At 39.4% G+C, this 20,800-nt stretch overlaps 3 protein-coding genes across 5 annotated transcripts; 1 reads left to right on the forward strand and 2 right to left on the reverse strand.

Annotated features, from left to right (window-relative positions):
• The first annotated feature begins 546 nt into the window (after positions 1–546).
• LOC145455362 (protein C-mannosyl-transferase DPY19L1-like) lies at positions 547–8,497 on the forward strand. The gene is made up of 14 exons (XM_080333324.1): positions 547–978; positions 1,040–1,218; positions 2,918–3,071; positions 3,130–3,283; positions 3,547–3,676; positions 4,039–4,221; positions 5,267–5,415; positions 5,480–5,606; positions 5,972–6,093; positions 6,152–6,286; positions 6,352–6,490; positions 6,786–6,912; positions 7,080–7,264; positions 7,595–8,497. Exons 1-14 carry the CDS (start codon positions 654–656, stop codon positions 7,703–7,705), a joined length of 2,220 nt encoding a protein of 739 aa, XP_080189450.1. The 5' UTR covers positions 547–653; the 3' UTR covers positions 7,706–8,497.
• A 583-nt stretch (positions 8,498–9,080) lies between these two features.
• LOC145455364 (serine/threonine-protein kinase PINK1, mitochondrial-like) lies at positions 9,081–15,941 on the reverse strand. 3 transcript variants are annotated; one of them, XM_080333327.1, is made up of 13 exons: positions 15,702–15,941; positions 15,149–15,265; positions 14,867–15,084; positions 14,668–14,799; positions 14,084–14,150; positions 13,734–13,890; positions 13,028–13,198; positions 12,330–12,493; positions 12,015–12,139; positions 11,851–11,950; positions 11,694–11,788; positions 11,153–11,225; positions 9,081–9,373 (listed from the first exon to the last, which is right to left on the reverse strand). In XM_080333327.1, exons 1-13 carry the CDS (start codon positions 15,817–15,819, stop codon positions 9,129–9,131), a joined length of 1,782 nt encoding a protein of 593 aa, XP_080189453.1. In that variant the 5' UTR covers positions 15,820–15,941; the 3' UTR covers positions 9,081–9,128. The 3 variants fall into 3 exon arrangements, with proteins under 3 accessions (XP_080189453.1, XP_080189454.1, XP_080189452.1); XM_080333328.1 differs by having other exon boundaries at positions 9,081–9,347; positions 11,160–11,225; positions 11,694–11,797; XM_080333326.1 differs by having other exon boundaries at positions 11,694–11,797.
• Positions 15,908–20,686, reverse strand: LOC145455357 (uncharacterized). The gene has a single exon (XM_080333320.1). It carries the CDS (start codon positions 20,322–20,324, stop codon positions 16,911–16,913), a length of 3,414 nt encoding a protein of 1,137 aa, XP_080189446.1. The 5' UTR covers positions 20,325–20,686; the 3' UTR covers positions 15,908–16,910.
• Between the last annotated feature and the right edge of the window lie 114 nt (positions 20,687–20,800).

Genomic DNA, 20,800 nt, shown 5'->3' on the forward strand with positions numbered 1-20,800 from the left:
ACAGTACACTGTACAGTTAAGTATGGAAGAGAGAAGAAAGCGGCAAATCGGCGGCGTGACTACGTGAATTCGTCCTTGTGGGTCAAATCGTTTTATTTTATTATCAATAGATTATATTATATGATTATAGATTATATGTTTATTCTTTTGAGAGAATCTTTTGATAATAAATGAGCTACTAGCGACTGTTTGTTCGAAAAAAGTTTGATTTTCCCGAGGCGTCGCCTGAGGCAAACGCGGAAACGTTACGGGGTTGACGTTTTTGCACACGTGTCATTCAAACTGTGGATAATCTCTTTCCCCTTGTCGTTAGTTATCGACGATCGATTGCGGTATATGGCAGCATATCTGTGGCTTCATTGCTAAATTTGTGCAGCAGAAAATATAATATCCAATACGTTTTAGTTCCTTTGACTCCCACTTTTACTCAACATTGCACGTTTATTGCAGCGCGAGCCATATTGTAGACGAGCGCGCATATCGTATGTTGATTGCTGAGTGTTGACGTCTGCTGCCGGGTTGTGTTTTGCGAAGTGGTATAGCTTGGCGCGTGTTCTGTTGGGTAGACTCGCTACTAAGCCTTGCCTTCGTTTTTTAGATAAACTTACCAAGTGTAGTGTAATTGGTGGCGCCATTACCTAATCAAAGACAATATGCCAAGAAAAAGAAATGTGAGAACTGATTCGGATAATGGGGCCGACAGTACGAAGGCACCCGGGAAGTTCAATAAAACCAAAGAAACTCGCAAGGAACCAAAAGCGTCAAAGAATGCTGGCTCTTCCAAAACATCCTTTTTCGACAACTGGACAATTTTAGCAATAATAATGTCCTTGATAGCAGGCTGGATGCACGGTGTTCATATCTCCACCATGTTTGAGAAAGATCGACATTTCTCACATCTCTCATCACTTGAAAGAGATCTCACCTTCAGGACTGAAATGGGGCTGTACTACTCATATTACAAAACTGTCGCTGAAGGTACGTAGCCCTACTGGAACATGCGTTTTCTGACTCTAATGAGAATAATTCTCATTTTCAGCACCGACACTTGTTGATGGTGTTACAATGATTGTGAAAGACAATGTAACAGAATTTCCCACTGTCATAAATACTCTGAAACGGTTCAATCTTTATCCCGAGTTGATACTTGGAGTTGCATACAGACTGTTTGATGGCTTCACCAAAGCGAATAAAATCAAAACAATGGATTGTTGGACCGTAAGTAGTGAATTACCATAGTATGTTCCGTTCCAGTGTAGGCCTATATACCTAGCCTACTGAATTTACTGATTATCCGCTTTAATAATTCATTTTTGCGACTTGTGAGAGAACCGAGGAAGTCATAATATGTCTGTATGAAGAATAAACTATAAAGTACAGGTATTTGAAAAGTGTTGTGAAGTCACAAGTCATTTCGAGTCATTGCAAATTTTGACTGGGGACAAAGCATTTCAACACTTAGAAATCATGCAAATTTTCAAATTGACTCAAGCTGAGTCAACACGTTGAAAATTCTCCGATTTCGAGTCAGTCTCAAGTCGCCAAATATATTAAAGTGTGCCCTTCTGTTGAATGTGTACACTGTACAGTAGGGCTGTTCAAAAATAACCTTTTTTCCTGAATCTTTCTGGTTACTTGATTAAATCGTTGAGTTGCCTTAAAAAACGACGCACACCAAATTTGAATTCATTCCAACCAATATTCGCGGATTACGTAGAGTTTGAAAATTTTGAATTTGCCTAAAAATGCAAAAAAAATTTTTTTTCAAATTTTCCTTCCAACCTTATGGAATTGTTGCGCTGTCTTCAAAAACGATGGAAAAAAAATTGACTCAATTCCAAGCTACAGAAGCGGAGTTATTCAAGTTTTTTGATGAAAATTCTGGGATGATCCACCAATCAAGGATAATCCCAGAATTATCAAAAAAAACTGAAATAACTCCACTTCTACGGCTTCGAATTGACTGAAATTTGTTTTGCATCGTTTTTGAAGACAGCGCAACAATTCTATGGGGTTGGCAGAAAAATTTGAAAAAAATTTTTTTTTGCATTTTTAGGCAAATTCAATATTTTCGAACTCTACGTAATCCGCGAATATTGGTTGGAATGAATTCAAATTTGGCGTGCGTCGTTTTTTAAGGCAACCTAACGATTTAAATAAGTAACCAGAAAGATTCAGGAAAAAAGGTTATTTTTGAACAGCCCTAATGTACAGTGCAGATTCACATGTATAATTACGTTTGCCTCTGAGTCGCGAGTCATTCCATAATTCTGATATATTGAGTCAAGTCAATATATGGTAGTGAGTCGAGTAAAGGCATGACTCGAGTCCCCCCCAAACTAGTATTTGATAGTAAGCCACAGTTATATCTTCTTCTGTGTGCTTAGTATATCACACATTTAACTGATGATTTTCTGTTTTTTACTCGTTCGACAAAAGATAAATAAAAGATCTACTTGGCAGCATATGTTTTCATAACCCCTAAATCGCGCCTTTCTCGCAAAATGAAGTTTTGAGAAATACGAAAATGCTACCTTACCTTTTCTAATGTGGGATGCAGTTGGCCATGTTGAAGCATGGAGGCCATGCCGATAAACTGAAACTGTGCCCAAGGCATCTCATTTGCAGTTGTAAATATGTGCGATACAATTGTTGATATACAATGTTCTTTCCAATATCTACTAGTTTCTCACGATCACACCCGGCGAGTGTCAGCCAAAATATTCTGGTTCATTTCAATATGAACATACTACAGTATTCAATTGTATATTGAAGTTCTGTACCTCCAAGAAGCTCTTCAGATATGATAATACGATTTCAAGGGGCACCGCCTAACTTTTCGGCCGATCAATTTCATCAAAAATTCCATTTCAAATGCATCATTTTCAAGTTCCTAACTCAAATCTGCGATTTCCAGATTAACAGAGGAGATCTTCCGCCTATCGCCAGCTGCGAGGGGATCGGAGATCAGCATTACTTTTACATCACGAGCGTATTCTTCTTGAACGGAATCATGCTGACTGTGTACTTTTTATATGCGTGGTATCTTGCTGGAAAGTCTCTCTGGGGAGGTACGGGTGTGGAAGTTTAATTGATGGTATGGTGTGTAAACGCGTATGTGTTTTCCAGCGATAATTACGGTGGCTTTTGTGTTTTTCAACCACGGAGAGTGTACCAGAGTGATGTGGACACCGCCATTGCGGGAAAGCTATGCAATGCCGTTTCTTATCCTGGAGCTGTTTTTAGTCACTCATATGTTGAAGACCCACCGGCCAAGTCGTCAGTATGTATTAGTTTACTGGCATTTAAGGATGCAGTGTGTGTATAGTGAGCACAAAGACACTTTATTTCTTTGCAGTAAGCAATATAATCGTCATATATCGCACTGAAATCATTTAGAAATATTGTTTCGTTTTTGCATGTAGACTTAGTGCCTCATAATTCTTGCTAGATACGAGCCCAGGACGCTGAATGATTTTTATTCAAGTTGAATTTTTCCGTCTTATTATTCAGGATTGTTGCTTTCATGTTGGTATAACATTTCAGGCATGGCATTTGGATCGGACTTGCTGCGTTTTCGTTCATGCTGCCATGGCAATTTGCTCAGTTTGCTCTACTCACGCAGACTGCCGCTGTGTATGGGATCTACCTTCTAGAATTTATAGGCTCATATAAGGTATGTTTCATGAATGCATGTCATTTCGCTCCTACATTAAAGAATGAAATTTCAATCTGATTTAGGTAGTGTTACGATTTCGATAGGCCTATAATGCAGAAAATCAGCTACCTGCATGCATCACTGTATGCTCGTGTTTAGCATTGCATGGCCAGCACAATATGTTAAAACCTTTTAATGTTTTTTTGAAATCCTCTTTTCAAATATTCTCATACCTACCAACGTTCCCAATTGCATTGAATTTGGGAATTAATTATATTTATTGAAAAATTTATTGCATTTTATTGCTCAATTTAACAATCGTCATCTGGTATTCACTCTTGCGCTTTTGTTTACCTTAACCATCGAATCATTATTTGCAGATGAAGATACTTCTTCACGCACAAATTGGCGCGCTGGCGGCGAATTTCGTGTTTCAGTTCGGCAACGAGATGCTGCTCACCTCATTTTATGCTTCTAGCATTCTCGTAGTGTTGGCAGTTGTCATGTTGGAAAGCAGAATCGATAGAATCTTGAGAAACTTCTTTGTTCGGGTCTTCGTTAAGGTACAGTAATCTTTTGTAACATTGCACTGGACAATGATTGTCATGTATGTATTATAATTCCACTCCTATAGTATCCGAATACTACTATCTACTTTGAAAATTGTAATAAGTATGGCGATTTTTTTCACCTAAAAATAGAAGATTTTGACCTAAAAAATCAGAATTTTGACATTTTTTAATCTAGAAAAAATTAATTTGACAAAATTTTGACCTACCGTATGTAAATTAGGTGTTTTCCCACATTGTACTGGTTGTCTTTATTTCTGATAGGAACTTATGTCTTTACGAAGTAGTTTGTCCTGGAAGAACTTATTGTTTGACTTGAAAACTGACAAATTTGTACATGAAAATACTTTTTATTAACGAAATCAGGACCTATGAAAAATTCCCGTAGTTACATCACGCATTATGGTGGAAATAATTAAAAAATTTTGTAGTACAGCGAAAGTTACTTTCCTACATTCTCGGGTAGAAAGTGTCTGTCCTTACTAAGTAGCTTGTCAAGAATGGAGTAAGAACGTTCAACAGCAGCAGAAGTTGGCTGGCAACACTGAAGTTGTGCGTACACTGCTGGTGACACACCGTGCTGCTCCATTCTGACAATGTTGCCTACATCACAATTTTTCATCATGCACTTCTTGATATGAGAACCAATGCCCACGCAGTCTTGCTTCAGTTAGGATATTGCGGTAAGTTCAGCATAACACCATGTCAACCTATTTGTTTCATTTGGCCGTTTATGATTCACAATGAGCAGATAATGGGCCGTCTACAACGGTAGGCCTATAAAGTAGGCTAAAAGCTGTAAAATGTCAAACGATAAAGTTCACCGACAGTGCAGATATTTCCGATACAGACAAAATGCAGGTGACAAAATTTTTTTTGACTTTGTGAACAATTTTGACAATTTTTTGACCTAATCGCACTAGTAATAAGTTAGTAGTAGATAGTAGAGGTACAGTCAGTGGTAGAGACCAAAGTAAAGTTTCATTCCATTCATGAAAATCTCAGAAATCAATTGGTCAAAAGACTCTATATTATCTAGGTTCTGATTTGGGGTTTCGGAACGCTTTTCTTGAAGAAAGCCATCGCCGCAGCTTTATTCATCGCCGATGACGCCCACATTTGGGACATTTTGAGGTCGAAATTTTCCGATTTCAACAACTTCCACACGATGCTGTACACATGTGCAAAGTATTGTGATCCTGTCATGCTCACTTGAATTATTATATTCACTATCAAACGTTTATTTCCTTAGGGAATTTGATTTCATCGAAATGTCAACTATATTCGGCTTGGTTAAAACAATGCTCATTCCGACCAATGTTGTTGTGTGCTTTTTGGTGGCTTTCAAGTGCCTTCAATACGAATACAACATATACAAGGTATGTTCCGAGTTGAGTGTTGCTATGCATGACTTTACTAGTCTTCATAAACGTATCGGTGAAAAGAATCGTTCAATAATTGCCATTTGTATTTTGGGTTTATAGTTTCATGGGGATTTTGAGGTCTTGATGTTGAACCGTAAAATAATGAAAGCTGGCAATATAAATACTCACATGTGGGCTGTAGAATAGATATGATGCTGTTGACATATTTTATAGTCGGATTCATTTTATAGTCGTTCTTTGCAATGTCAATCCAGCATGTTTCTAGATACACGTATTTTTAGTGTGACATAAAATGTCACTAGTGCTCCCAAATAGTACAGTTCAACCCATTTGTTATCGAAATATTCAATACATGTTAGGCTACAAAGGCGTGCGAGGGAAATACATCTAGTGATGAGGATAACAATTCCGATGCAAAAGTCATTACTGCAAAGTCGAAGAAAAGACAAAGTGTGGACACAGAAGAAGATAAAGCATTCAGGTAGCTACTCGTACCTTTGTATTTTAGACCTCCCTCAACACTCGAAATCTTATTTCAGGACAAAACCCCACGCTGAAATTGTGTACAACATCCTGCAAATGTTCGCGTTCACATTTATGGCAGTTATGATTATGAGATTGAAGTTATTCATGACCCCGATTATGTGCGTCGTGTCGGCGATCATTGCTAATAGGTATGTGTCTAGCGTCCGTTTTCAAGTTCTCATTCTTAAAAGTCACACCGAGATAACTTATACAGGCAAATTCTTAATGTCGCTCGATCCAAGTTTATCTCGTTTCTTATCGTTCTACTTGCAATGTCGTGCGTTCAGGGATGGCAGAATCTCTCTAAACAATGGAATATCATGGGTGAATTCGAGAACTACCCACACGAACAGGTAGGGCGCTGGTGTGAGTATTGTTTGCGAGGTTTTTGTTTCTGACATCTTGATGATATTTTTCCTGAAATGCTACGAAATGACATATTCGCACTTTATTGTTTTTGTAACATCAGGACTCAAAAATTGGTTTGATTTGTGAAATTCAATCTTCCTTTCCAAGCCTTTCTTTTGCGCTCCGCACACTACACCCAAATTAACCAGATTATGATCGTGAAATGTTGCCGTAAAATTATTTAACGTTGGTCTACCCAGTAACAATACCTTTACGGACCAGCTCTTCATTTTTTTGCAGCTTATCGATTATATCAACCAGAATTTGCCACAAGAAGCTGTCTTTGCAGGTGCCATGCCGACTATGGCCAGTATCAAATTGTCGTGCAACCGTGCCATTGTGAATCACCCGCATTATGAAGACGCTGGTATGTTGTACGCGTATATTGGCAAACTGTGTAAAAGCCTGGAGCTTGTATTGTATCTATTCTGATCTGTGTTTCGAAGCCAGTGCCTGTATAGTCAGTCAACTATGCACACGATATATCTGGAAGTGAACTGTGTCTTTATAAACCTAACTTTTATTTGTTAACAGGTCTCCGTGAACGAACGAAGAAAGTGTATTCAATGTACAGCCGCCGACCAGTGGATGTGGTGCATAGGACAATTCTCGAGATGGGCGTCACCCATTTCATTCTGGAAAACTCGTGGTGTGTGCGGAAAACCAGGGACGGATGTCAGATGCCTGAGATATGGGATTTAGAAGATGTAGAGTATCGGGTAAGTTTCTGGGACATTTTTGTTGGGGCATTTGGTGCCTGTGCGGTTGCTACACTTGGTCTGTTATAGGGAACTTGTCGATAAATAAGAATGTGCTCATCATGAAAGCCCAATGGTTTTCAAGTGTGAAAGACCATTAATCACCATGGCTAGAATAACTGAGTTTTGAACATATGGGACTCTCTGCATTCGAATGATGGTCAGTGAATGCATATTTGTGAATAGAACATTAGAATTGATCTGGAATGTCAAGATGAGTTTGTGGTATCAAATTCAAACAAGACAAATGCCTGATGCACTGAACATTTTGAATTCCTTGATCTATTACAGGGACAAACTCCTGCCTGTGCGCATGTCAGAGAGAAGCCGGGGCCATATTTTTCGGAAGTCTACAAAAACCAGGTTTACACTGTGTTGAAACTGAATCCGCCACCCATCTAGATTAATGATTTTTGTTTGGTTGTGGCCGTTTCGACTATGTTTCGTTGCTTAAAGCGTTTGTGTTCTGTTTAGAGTTATAGTTTACGCTTTCATAATCAGCTTGCCATATGCATTCACGACAGAAAAAGTATACAATTATATAGACAACTTTGACTCATATCCAAAGAATCTGTGCCTGTTACAAAGTGTAGCATACTACCTATATTTTTTCCGGACTGTGCAAACTGTTTTTATCATACTTGTGCAGTGACCAGTTTCAGTTATGGGTTATTAACCAATATCAGCAATATTTGCACATTGTGAAGCACTTTTGGTAGCCCCTCTTTTTGCCGATTTGTTGTTTGTGTCTGAAATTATCAGTAGATAGAAAATATATAAGTGGAGTCGAAATGTGACTTCACAAAAGCAGCCAATCATAGCAATGGCCGTGTGCCTTTAGTCGAATTTGTGCGTTTTATATAACCATGACAATTTTATAACACAAGCAGTTTGAATTCGTGACTCTTTTTAACGTTGAAATCATAATATAATTTGTGGTGTGGATAGTTTGGTGAAGCTCTTCTATATTCCATGTGCCTTTGTTGGATACTTTCGCTATTGATACATTTATTAAGCGGGATGGAGGCCCAGGGTGCCTTGGCATAATTTCCGGGTGTACAATGATTGGCACTACTTGAGCTTGTGTGTATGCCCCGAAGAGATTCGCCGCATCTTTTCTGATACAATTTTTAATGTTGCTGGTTTGTTTGTAAAATGTTGGTCTTATCAAGTAAAACCTTTGCATACACTTGAGTAATGTTGTTATTCGAGAGATTTTAGGATAGTGGTTCCCAGTTTGGAATTTTGTAGACTTTGAAATTCTTTACCTCAGATCAGGTAAAATATTTAGCAAAGGTTGAGATAAAAGGTGCAGAGGGTCACGTCAACAAATAAGCATGAAGTACTCCGATGTAGTACTGATTCACATTTGATAATAACAGAAGTCAGTCGTCAACACTGCTGCTACTGTAGTGGCCTTCCCTCCTTCTCCATGCTCAGTGTTATGGATGTATATTGCGCTGCGCCGTGCAGTTCTTATGTTTGCCGTCTGCAATACTTGCAGCTTTTTGGTCTGCCTCAGGGGTTATTTATGTTTTCTGCCTATACAGCACTAAAAAACCTTCACACATGCTGGAACCCACTTACACAGAATGAAAATGATAGACACGACGGGTGACTTCACTTGGGATTTGACATTTCGAGTTGGATAATTGCTGGTGTAGCGGTTAATTCATGACCACCAGCTGCACAATTCCATGAATGCACGCTAAGCAGGGACTCTTAAATCTGAACAAATTAGATTTTCCTACAATCTGTCACTCGAGACAAACCCTCATTTCTAAATATTTCAAACATGTATTCAATTCTCATATATCTATGAACTTTACCAATCATTAGAGGGCAGTTCTCCATTAGAATGCCCGTAGAGACTTTGCCAGAGAGACAGGGACGAAGAAAATGAATGAAGGGAAAGTGCAGAAAGGAAGTTGACAAAAAGTTCACAGATAACAGAATCCTTTCCCCACTTCGATGCTTCGTATGCAATAGTCTTCGCTGCGTGTAGGAGTATCCATTGGCTTACCGGTTCAACAGTATTCCGTATCTGTGTAGCAATATTCATAAGCTGAGCTGCCTACAGTAGGATTATCAGCAGATAAATAACACCATTCAAAAAAATTGTGAGGGTCTTTCAAGCTCAATCAGCGTCTGTTTACTTGTTTTGACAACACTATGACCTAGCACTCCCATACAATATAGCAGGAATGCGGTTTGGATGGACATGTGCACTGGGGTTATGACTTGGAAAATTTGCCTGTAGCAGGAATTATAATTATAATCGTTTTGTTCAATTCGAAAAAAATGTCCCGCACAAATTAACCTCAATTGGACACTGGTCCAAATATAGAAAAAATTCACAATTTAAAGGTATTCTTTGCTACAAATTTAATCTTCATATACATGTCCTTTAGCACTTCTGGCAAAGTTCATCCATCAATTTGACTTCCCTTTCTGTTATGTTAGTGCCAGGGACATCTACAACGGACATATCCGACTTCCAATGGGATTTTAAGGCACTTTATCGCTGCAGGACATTCGAGCGCGACGATAGCAGTAAATAAACTTTGGTATACTCTAGAGCCCGACCGATATTCAAAAGAAGTTGGATATACATAAGCACATTTTCAAAGCCTCAGAGCATTTATTTGAACATCTTTACAGCCATTGTTATACCTCAACATGAAATAATCTGGAAAGGCTACATTTGGACACTTGTTAAGTGCAAGTTATGTGACATATATCAATATTCTCAGTCTAGCGGTCAAAGATTATAGTTTTTTGACTTCGTACCGCAATTATGTGACGTCACGAAAATTGCCGATAATTTTTCAGCTTCAATGGCCGATACCGATAATTCTTTTAAAGTGTGATATCGTCCTGATATTATCCGCGAACCGGTAATCGGTCGGGCTCCAGTATATTCCATCTATGGACATCTGGTTAGAATACCAGGCTTCCTGACACGCATTTGCGATAAATAAGCATGATATCCCAAGAGTTACTCTACATCTGGGGACTTGGAAGTACGAAATTACACCCTTGAGCTCCATGTCGCATTGCGTAGAGATGGAAGTTTATGCTATTTGATTAATGACAATCTACTATCTTCTCTGAAAGAGCGGCATGCTCTGCACAGCACGTATATAAACTTGAAATCATCCCATTCATTTGAAATTCTGGCTTGGTGGATTGTACCAAGTTTTCGTAGTTTTAACCATATCATCTCCAAATTTGTAGCTGAGAGTTGGATTTGTTGAGGATGTTGGATTGAAGAACTCTGATATAACCTTTAAGAACCGATAATATTATGTTGGCAACCAATGTACTGCGATTTATGGAAACTCTCGCTCATCATTGTAATTCGCAGATTCACAACGCCATTCCGACGCCCAGTATCACCAGATGCTGAGTCACATATGATATGACATTTTCAAATTTTCATCATATTCCTCTAATTGGTTTTCTAGACCACTGAAAATATGTTGAGTTGTTCTACTTTCGCCTTTTCAAACAACCAGTTGAATTTGTGTCAGACAATTAGAAATTATACGATATATACAGTCTACATCTAAAATCGAAATTAATAATTTATCAAATTATTTAATTTTGACTGTAAGCAAGAAAACGATTGGATTAATTCAATCTGGCGAATCACAATTTACCAAAATACTATTTTAAATCTTCGCAACTGGAATTGTGTCTTTGGTGTGAACCAGATGATATGACTTTGAGCGGGGAGGGCCGTATAACTTTGGTGCACGAAAGCATGGACTCGAGTCAACAAAATCGACACTCAAATCGCTTTGCCCAGACGCAGTTACATAAGTAAATTGTTCAAGCCTAGCACACAAAATACCTCCGAATATTTCGGTCCAAACAAATGCAGGTGTAGAAGCGTCGATGCTTCACTGCAGCTGATTCTCTAGAAAATTAAGAAACTATTATCATTTAATGCCCACTGAAACAGTGACCATGCAGGGTTGTAATGTCTCGACTCGAGTCACTATTTTCTGATGACTCGACTTGACTCGAGTCAAAAAATAGTAAAGTAACCCCACTGTTGGGATTTCGTCTATTGGTACTGGTACTTGAAAATGCGACCAAAAAACTGCTAAAAGTGAGGAAAATTAGTATATTATTAATGCCGTAGGTTCGCTATCACCAAACAGAGTTATAAACAGTGTGTTTAGCAAGACTTTAACAGGAATCTGAGCAATCAACACAATGACTTGGACTCGAGTCATAAAACCATGACTCGGACTCGACGCCCTGCTCGACATGACTCGAAAATGACTCAACTTGACTCGAGTCAAATCTATAAAAGTGAGATTGACTTGTGACTCGGAGCCTTGTGACTTGGTTGGTTACAACCCTGCGACCATGTTCATACCATATTAGAATCTTCCTTTAACAGTAGCTTTACGAGCTGGAATACGAAAGCGTCGCCTATTTCTCCACCGATAGAACGGCTTTTGAGGGTGTTCTCTGAACAAGCTTGTTATAATTAGCGTAGGTACAGATTACAGAGTAAGGATATTCAAACTCACTATCAATGTTGAATATTTCACACAGTAAAAGACCGGCAGCCCATGCGTCTGATTTTCGATAGTCGAACACATACTGTGGGTCACGCGTGCAGTTGACGATCTATTCACACAAATCAGTACATCAACTATATGCTGTTTGCGACTGCCTGTAATTCCCGGCGTACCTCTGGAGGTTGAACACTAGGAGAACCATTCCTCAAGTCGTGTTTTTCTGTCAGTACAAGGTTGCCGCCATGAGACGCAATATGGGCGCAGCCAAAATCTGCAATCACCAATCTCGGTATGCCACCTGGACGTTAGAAGCAATTGAGACGCAAGCAAAGAAATGATGAAGATTAAACATATTGAACTATATAAATCAAGCCTGCCAGTGTTATATACTACGAACTGAAATATTGAATTAAACGTTTCAATCCTGTCATGAAGCTGCTGTGTGATAAAAGAATTCTGATTCATTCCCAATGCAGCTTATTTCTTACTTGCGTCCGTTTCAATCAGTATGTTATTCGACTTGAGGTCCCGGTGAGCTATTTGATGTCTTTCCAAATGGGCGACTCCGTTCAACAGCTGCAATGCCAGAATGTTACTCGTTGTTTGACTTAATTCCCCATCCATCAGAAGATCTTTCAACGTTGACTGGTATCTGTTACATAATGAACATACAAAACCGATGTATTCATCAGTAAATCCAAGGAATTATTCAAGCAATAAATCTACTGAAATAGGTGCTTTTTAAAGATGTCAGAATAGTAGATTGATCCACTGAGATTTGAATAGAAGTATGCATAGATAGGGCCATGGGATAGTTGTCAGTATTTTAGTTAATACAGTGCACACTGTCCATGATCATCAAGGTTAACTTGATACTAACAACATCAGGTGTATTGCGATGGTGTGACACTGGAGGCTCATTTGAAAGGCCACCTCGCAAATTGATGGAGTTTGATAGTCGACTTGGCCTATCTTCGATTCATTCATTCGTGAATCAAACCTGGCCCATCAAGGCAGCCAGCTAGTCGCCACACAATGGCAACTGTGTTTAACACCCCAAGCTCACCAGTGTTACGATTGAGTACTTTGCTACTGACCACCTCCGCATATATAAGAACAGCGATGATACTGCATGGAGTCACTCGTAAATTATAAAAAATTCGGAAACACGACACTCGCAACAAACCTCTTCATCGCGAGAAACATCGCAGTCGACCGGCCGAACCCGTTTGGACGAGGCAGTGCCGCGGGATGTCTCGTCTCGAACTCCTCGTGCTGCGGAACTTTGTCAAAAATCACTTTCTTGATTTTGATAATATTAGAGTGGGGCGGCAGCCTCCTTGTTTTGAATTGTGCTCTGTCAAGTGGAAACAAACAAGGATAGTTATTTTGGTCAACAGTGAAGAAATGAATCCCAGAAATTTTACACAGAGAGTCGAGAAGTGATGACATAAGAGTTACCACAATACACAGCAATGATTATTTTTAGGCGGCAGTTTGAATACATCGGCTGTATGAGGAAATTATTTTCACACTTATCGCATTATATTTAGTGTGCATTTAAGCCAAACTATGAAGCAGATCACCAATCCACAACGGCTACCCTTACGAAAGAATAGCCGAATGAGAAAAAAGGAATCGAAAGGGTGCAACAATTCCAAGTATCACAAAGTGAAATCCAGGACTGAACTTTTTACGATCTCGTGATATTCTGTACTGTCATATGTACCACGCATTTTACTTCATTCAAAATAATAACAAAAATCTCATTAAACCAGATGAACAAAATACTTGCATACAATCCGAAAAACCTTCTCATACTGCAGGTTGGAAACCCGTTCAATAGGCAATGAGGAATTTCGTGTATTGGGTACATTTCGATCAAACCTTACCGGGATCCGTTCTGCCAATCCTTTGTGCCGGTGAGAGCACCGCGTCCGCAAGTCACCATTTCTGCTGCGACGCTTCTCCACACGTCACCGGCGTTAGATGATTCAAAATTAAAAATCATCTTGATTGCGATATATTCAGGTCCTCGTCTTCTCCGATCTGAGCAACATAATGTCAGATGCCACGTGTTTATAACAAAATGATCATCGGGGCAGAGTTATGGTAAAATCCAACAATAAGTCCCGAGCAAAATCAGGGACCACACACTAAAGTGGTCAGGTGCTCTGTAGTAGAATATACAACTATTAAAGCAAAGACCACATAATCAAAGATAGATGACAATTCAGAATACCTGCCACACCATGGTGCTCAGAACTTGATGTTTCAACAACCGATGTTTGCTTATGGTCGTTTACAGCCTGCAAGAAATGAAGTCTAATTTATTCCATTACACAGAAGCAGTCCATATCACGTTTTGCGTAGAATAGCTTATGCCTGTTCCTGGTATGGCCATTGAGTGAAGATAGTACAATAAATGACAAATTTAAACAGAACAGTCCAACATCATTGGCTAACATGTTGTTCATGTCCTACTCAATTGTACTACTATAGATCTACCCCATAATAACAGCCAGTGTGTATTGCAAACAGACTGAAGAACAGACCCCTCATCATAACTTACTGCCTGTACAGCATGAACTACTACAACCTTCAATTTACAAATCATGTCAAGACATCTCAGCTTCTGGGAAGATAAACTTAGTCAATTAAACCATACAGTGTATCCTGCATACAATTCTTGAATCAGACTTTAGTTGAAAGTAGAAACCAAAATCAAAATCAGGATAATGTGACAAATGATTGTCTGGACTTTGGAGTCATCCCAATACCTGGCATTAGTGGCGTAGAAAAACTGGACGAGATAATTTATTTTACCTCCGCTTCATATACAGCCCCGTTACATCCAGTCTCAATACACTTTCCTAGTTTGTAATCAGCCAGAGTATCGCCATAACGGTGCGAATCTGCATTCCTTCTCTTCTTACTATTTCTTTGAGAAAACATTACCTAAATATAAAATCAACCTATCAGAACACCAAGTCGTAAGAGATGTATGACCGAACACCGAACTAACCTTTATATTGTGAAATAGTACTTCGTATTCTTCCATCCTCCTTTTCAGGGCGTCATCTTCAGCAATTCTTTCCTCGCTTGCCAGAAACAAAGTGGCAAAACCGATCAAGTGGCCGGTTCTCATTCGTCTCCACAAGTAATCCCTGCCGAAAAACCTTGAACCACCTCTGCACCAGCCGACTTGCCTTTCGTATAGCCGATGTTGGAATCGAGCATAGCCTGATTTTTAAAAGGGCTCATCACCTGTTAGTGTACGAGGGGTACATCATTAGACATACTGTACCTTTGGTGTTCAGAAATCCCTTCAAAATGGAACGTCTCGTTGCAGTGCCAAGTGTTGGGCTGGGAGTTACTTCTTTGATTGAGTTCTCCCCTACTTCACCACATCTCTTACCAGACACTGAAAATGAATGTGGTTGACATTAATTTCACATTCTTCTACATATTTTTGATCTTGCCGCGATATGACATCCTCTGGACATTTGGCATCGTAAAACATTAATATTTGCAATTACAACCGTTTACAAATAATATTTATTGGCTTATCGCCACGAACCATGTATTATCATCTTAGTTGACTAGAAGTTTTTCATCAGATTACAACTCAAGTAAAAATACACTACCTTCAAGTTGAATAAAATATTACCAGACAGCTAATTATCTTTTAATTAGGTCTGTTTGACTATATAAAATAGCAAATCCCCCCCAAAATGCTATACACTTGTTGGGCTTGCACAAAGGGCATTGGCATCTGGAACAAAAATAAGGCTTCCCAAAAGATTTGATAGGCTATAATGCAGTGATTCTATCCGAGATACAAGATAATAATAATTTACCTCTGTTGAAAGCATCTCTTATTACTTTCTTTGCCCGGGATAACTTATCCCAGAATGGCTGGGACCATCTCCCGCCAACATGCGCGTGTATTTTCGTTACATAGCTTGCAGCGCTCATTCTTCACGACAGATCTTGCAACACCCTAGCCAAGGAACTGACCAGGCTAGGGTTTATGTTAAGATACGGTATACGATATCCAAATAACTTCTGCAACAAGAAGCAAAAGCAATATGAATCATGTAATGATAGTTGATATGAAACGCACACAATCCTAATCATTAGGCAATGTAGGACAGCACAAAATACCACAATGTGCGCCGCTAAAATTTATAAAACACTAATACCGTTGAATGTGCAATACCTACAGAAAAGCCGTGGATAAATATACAAAAATGCTTCGCCCTAAGTGCTTGGAAGTGTTTAGACAGTTGGACTTGGAAAAGTGAAAATGAGCATACATAAGTCAACATGGCAACCGTTTCAACAAAAAAGGCGTTACACAATGAAAAATGGTGGCAGGAATATTTGATGCAAAACTTGAGGGTTATATCAAAATTGATGAAAATGGGCTCGGTCAAAATAAAATGACTTACTAATCAACCTAACATAATTTTACAATGTGCTAATATGCAAACGACAATAATATCGTGGATGAGCTGCGTCGTATATACATTATTGCTATCGAACGTCTTTCATTCAAGAAAACAGGAGAAACATAGAGGTACTGGTACTGAAAATACAAGATGTAATCGAGATTGTCATTTGTGAGCGGTATTTTAATTGTAATAAACTAATAATGCATCCAATAAGCATTCCACATTGTACAAATTAGAAAAAACTCCATTGCTGCAACGATATTGCATCTGTGTAAGCTTTTTAAGCCTTCTATGATAAAAATGATTGGTCATTTATGAATCTGCATCGATTAATTGTACATGTTAACTTCATGATTGGCAATGTCGAAAATAGAAAATGGCTTTTTGTAACTCGCGATTGAAGCAAACGCCGTAACTTGATTACGCTATGAAAAGTAGCAGTTGTGCTGGATTCAACACCAATAATATATTATATGAATATTAAAATGGCACCAACAGGAAATGTTAATACAACGTTCAGCAACACGTGCACTGCATTCATATATGAACTGAAAATGTGCCGTGCACTGTTGATCACACTAACCAAATACTTGAAATATTGTAGTGTCAGTTTCACTTTCGCCGTCCATGCGCATTTTTACTACTCGGAGTGTTGCCTTTCTTGGGAGTAGATTCATCATCCGTTTTCTTATTCGCTTGACCGAGTTCCACTTTTCTCACTCTTTGAGCGAAAGACAGCGAGCATATCGTCTCGCTAACATTTTTCTCCACCGGCGCAACCTGGACTACCATCAAGGTTTTGCTGTCCTTACTCAACGAGTCTTGTAGAAGATAAGTGAGCTTGGAATTACGGAATGGAACGTGAGATTGCTTAGCGCCAAGTGCTTGAATGACATCTCCCAAAGCCGACAGGCTTTTATTGATGTTCTGTGCCTCTTTCAGTCGGTCGCCAGAAGCTCCTGATTTGGAAACTCTCTCCGAGCCCGCCAGATCGATAAGATTGAGTTTACCGAACGATTTCGAACCTGTTGTTGTGTTAATTCCATTCACGTATATCATCAAAACTGCGTGCGACCTCGAGCTGTGTTCGTTCATGTTGGTAGTTGCGGTAGCCCGGTTCTTACGACCCAGCTTAAATAAATTGTTCACATCTTCCAGATTATGAACCGTTTTCTGCGTCAACCCAGGAACATATAGACTGCCGTCGGCATTCATTTTGATGTCCAGTTTTTCATAAGCACTTGAAGACGTAAGCAAATCCTTCAATGTCTCATTGTAAATTTCTATCAAAGACACCGTAATTTCGTAAGTCCAATCGCCCGTCTTTTCTTGCATGTCTTTAAAAAGATCGGACAACGCTCTTTGATTGATCCCGGGGTTATCAGCCGTGCCTTCCATTGTGTATGTTTTACCCGATCCGGTTTGGCCATACGCAAAAATGCATACGTGATATCCATCGATACACGACGTAACTAACGCTTTTACTTCCGAAAAGACTTGGTTTTGCGTGGAGTCGGGTTGAAATACTTTGTCCAGTTCGAAAAGAGTGCTACGTCCACGTTGTGAATTATGCACGTACATCACCCCGTCGTCGTCACGATCGTATGTGATCGTGTTCTTGGCTTGTGCTCCAGAGCCGTCTTCTGAAATTGCAGGACGCACGCGAGCAAACACCCTAATGTTTCCTTTTAGCTCCACGAGTTCGTTATGGTATTTTTTACGTAACATCATTTCTTTCTTGTATCGTCTAATCAGCTCCTTGCTATTCTCGTTAATATCCGATATCGAATCCAGAATTTTTTTCTCCGCTTGTCTTAGAGATTCTTCAATGAGAATGGGGAATTGGGCACATTCCTTCTTCAAGTGCTGGTTCTCATTTGAGATTGAACGCAGTGAAGACAACAGATGACGGAGGGAGTAATGCATCTTATGGAGCTTTGAGCTGTACACACGGATTTCAGAATTGACAGACACGCGCACCTGCTCCATTTCGGTGGAATGGCGTCCGTTCAACTGCACAACTTCGCTCGCATGAGACGCTGTCAAAGCCGCTATTTGATTTTCCAAAGATTCCAAATGAGCCGACATTTCATTTTGCTTATCGTTAGCATTACCCAGATCTGTCTGGTAAGCTAGGTTTTGCGATTCAACGGTGCTTATGTTCATTTTTAGAGTCGCGTTTTCCCTTTGGAGTGCCGATAACTCGACTGTTGCGACATCGGACGCGCCGCTGAGGTCTTGTATTTGAGATTGTAACGCTCTGGTCGCGTTATCCGCCATGAGAAGTTTATGACTCAAGTCATCTTGTTTGCGCTTTTCTCGTGTAACTTGAGATTCCAATTCGAGATTTCGAGATTTCAGAAGGGCAATTGAATTCTCTTTACTATCCATCTCAACATGCAATGACTCTATTTTTTTGGCGTTCGAGTCCATTTTCTCCGATAGATTCCGATTGAAATCTCTCGCTTTCAGCAAATTGTCCTCCGTCCTGTGAACTTTCTTTTCAAGTCTCTCGATAACAGATTCAAATTCTTGTTTCTGTATTTCGAAAGATTTCTCGGCGTGGCGCAGCTCCTCTTTCAATCCGGTCTCTGTTTGCTTCATTTTGTTTGTTAAAACATTGAAGTCGATCATCGCTTCGTCTCTGGCGCGTTTTGAGGATGCCTTCAACTCCTGCAACTCTTGTTCAAGTTCCGACACTTTGCTCTTTTCAGTTTTCAAGCTCTTCTTTCCTTTCTCCACATTTTTCTTCTCTTTATTCAGCTCCGTCTCTTTGTGTCGCAGTTCGCAACGGAGGTTTGCTTCTTCCTCAAGGTGAGACGAATTTTTCTCGTCCAATTCCGCCCTCACAGTCTGGATTTCTTGTTCCGCGGAACCCAAATTATTCTTCAGTCTAGATATTTCATCATTTCTGCACCGTAACAATCTTTCCTTGTCATTTATGACCTTCTCCAAATTTACTATCTTATCTTTAGCAGAGCCAATTTCAGATTGCTGTTGAGTTGATTCTACTTCTATCACAGACTCGACAGTTTTCGTAACAACAACGGGAGGTCTATTTTCCAATTCGATTAAATCAGACGACTTCTTGTCCAAGTCCGACTTCAGACGCTCCATTTCAAGACGCATTTTTTTTTCATTGGATTTCCGCTCCTTCTCCATTCCTTTGATTTTCATTTCCAGTCGATCTAATTCATCCGAGAGCAAATCCTTATTTTCTCTCTCAGCGACAAGCTCTTTATTTCTATCTTCAAGTACGATTTTTACCTCTGATAACTCCTCTTTCAATCGTTTGACAAACCCATCGTCCAACGATGAAATTGTGGTTTTGGGAACGTCGGGTTTCTGAATCGGGTTTTCATGAAGTTTTTGTAATTCCGACGATTTTTGCTCCAGGTTCTGTTCGAGATTGATGATTTTTTCGTTCAAACCAAATTTTTCGTTTTGAAACGATTTAAGATTGTCAATTAGTTTTTGAACGCTGGATGTTTGAGGTATTTTTTCGATCGTCGGTTTGATTGGATTCCCTTTCAAAGTGTCTTCAAGCTCTCTGATTTTCATTTCATTTTCAAAAATGATGTCTTCCAAATTTACAATCAAATTATCCTTATCTTTCATGACATCTCTTTGTGCTTTTTTGAGTATTTTGATGTGCCGTTGGTATTTCAATTCTTCTCTTTGAAGGCGAGAACTTAGGATTCGCATGTCATCAGACAATTCCTTATTCCGCACTAATAAATTATCCCTGTCCTTTTGCAACGAGGCATGTTCGGCTTTGGTTGGACCATCAATCATCTTCATTAAAGTATCGTCATCGTCACTGAAAGTAACACTGCTATCAGAGTCAGTCTCAGATTTAAAATCATCCACTTGATCCAGCCCAAGCTCTTCCATCAATAGTTGACTTTTCGATGGTGATGGTTTTGGACGGTCTAGTATGAGTTGAGGCTTTTTGTTGGCTTGCGATGTATCAACAAGTCTTTTAGGATAATTGAATTTGGGCTGAGATCTGGACAGTGCATCCATTTTATATTATTGAGGCTGGACTGGCAGGTCACTGTCACACAAACTTGGGGTATACCGTATCGTATACTACTGGTGCCTGGTGGTAGAGATCAGCGGTCTACTCTTCTTGCCAAATTACAAAGCGATCTTCTTGAGCGAGAGCGAAAACCAACAGAATAGAATCGGCAACCGTAGACTGCTTCAGAATCACGATCCTAGTTGCATCTAACCGGCTATACACCTCCGTCACATAGATTGAACGCCGAAAGAAGTACGATGTTTATGTCTTTATTTACACCAGGAATCATCACTACCATCATTCTGGCAGAAAATGTTTCAATGATGTAATAAAAGTCAGTATGCACAAATGCACTTGCACATGCACTATGCATCCGATACAGGCACTACAAAAGAAATCAATTTATATTATAGATTTATTACTGTTATGATCCCTTATATTGTATAACATTAGCGATTACTGGTAATAATGTACAATT

The sequence above is a fragment of the Botryllus schlosseri genome, chromosome 14 (assembly GCF_051294905.1).
Source record: "Botryllus schlosseri isolate E-star chromosome 14, Bs_hap1, whole genome shotgun sequence".
NCBI lineage: Eukaryota > Metazoa > Chordata > Ascidiacea > Stolidobranchia > Styelidae > Botryllus > Botryllus schlosseri.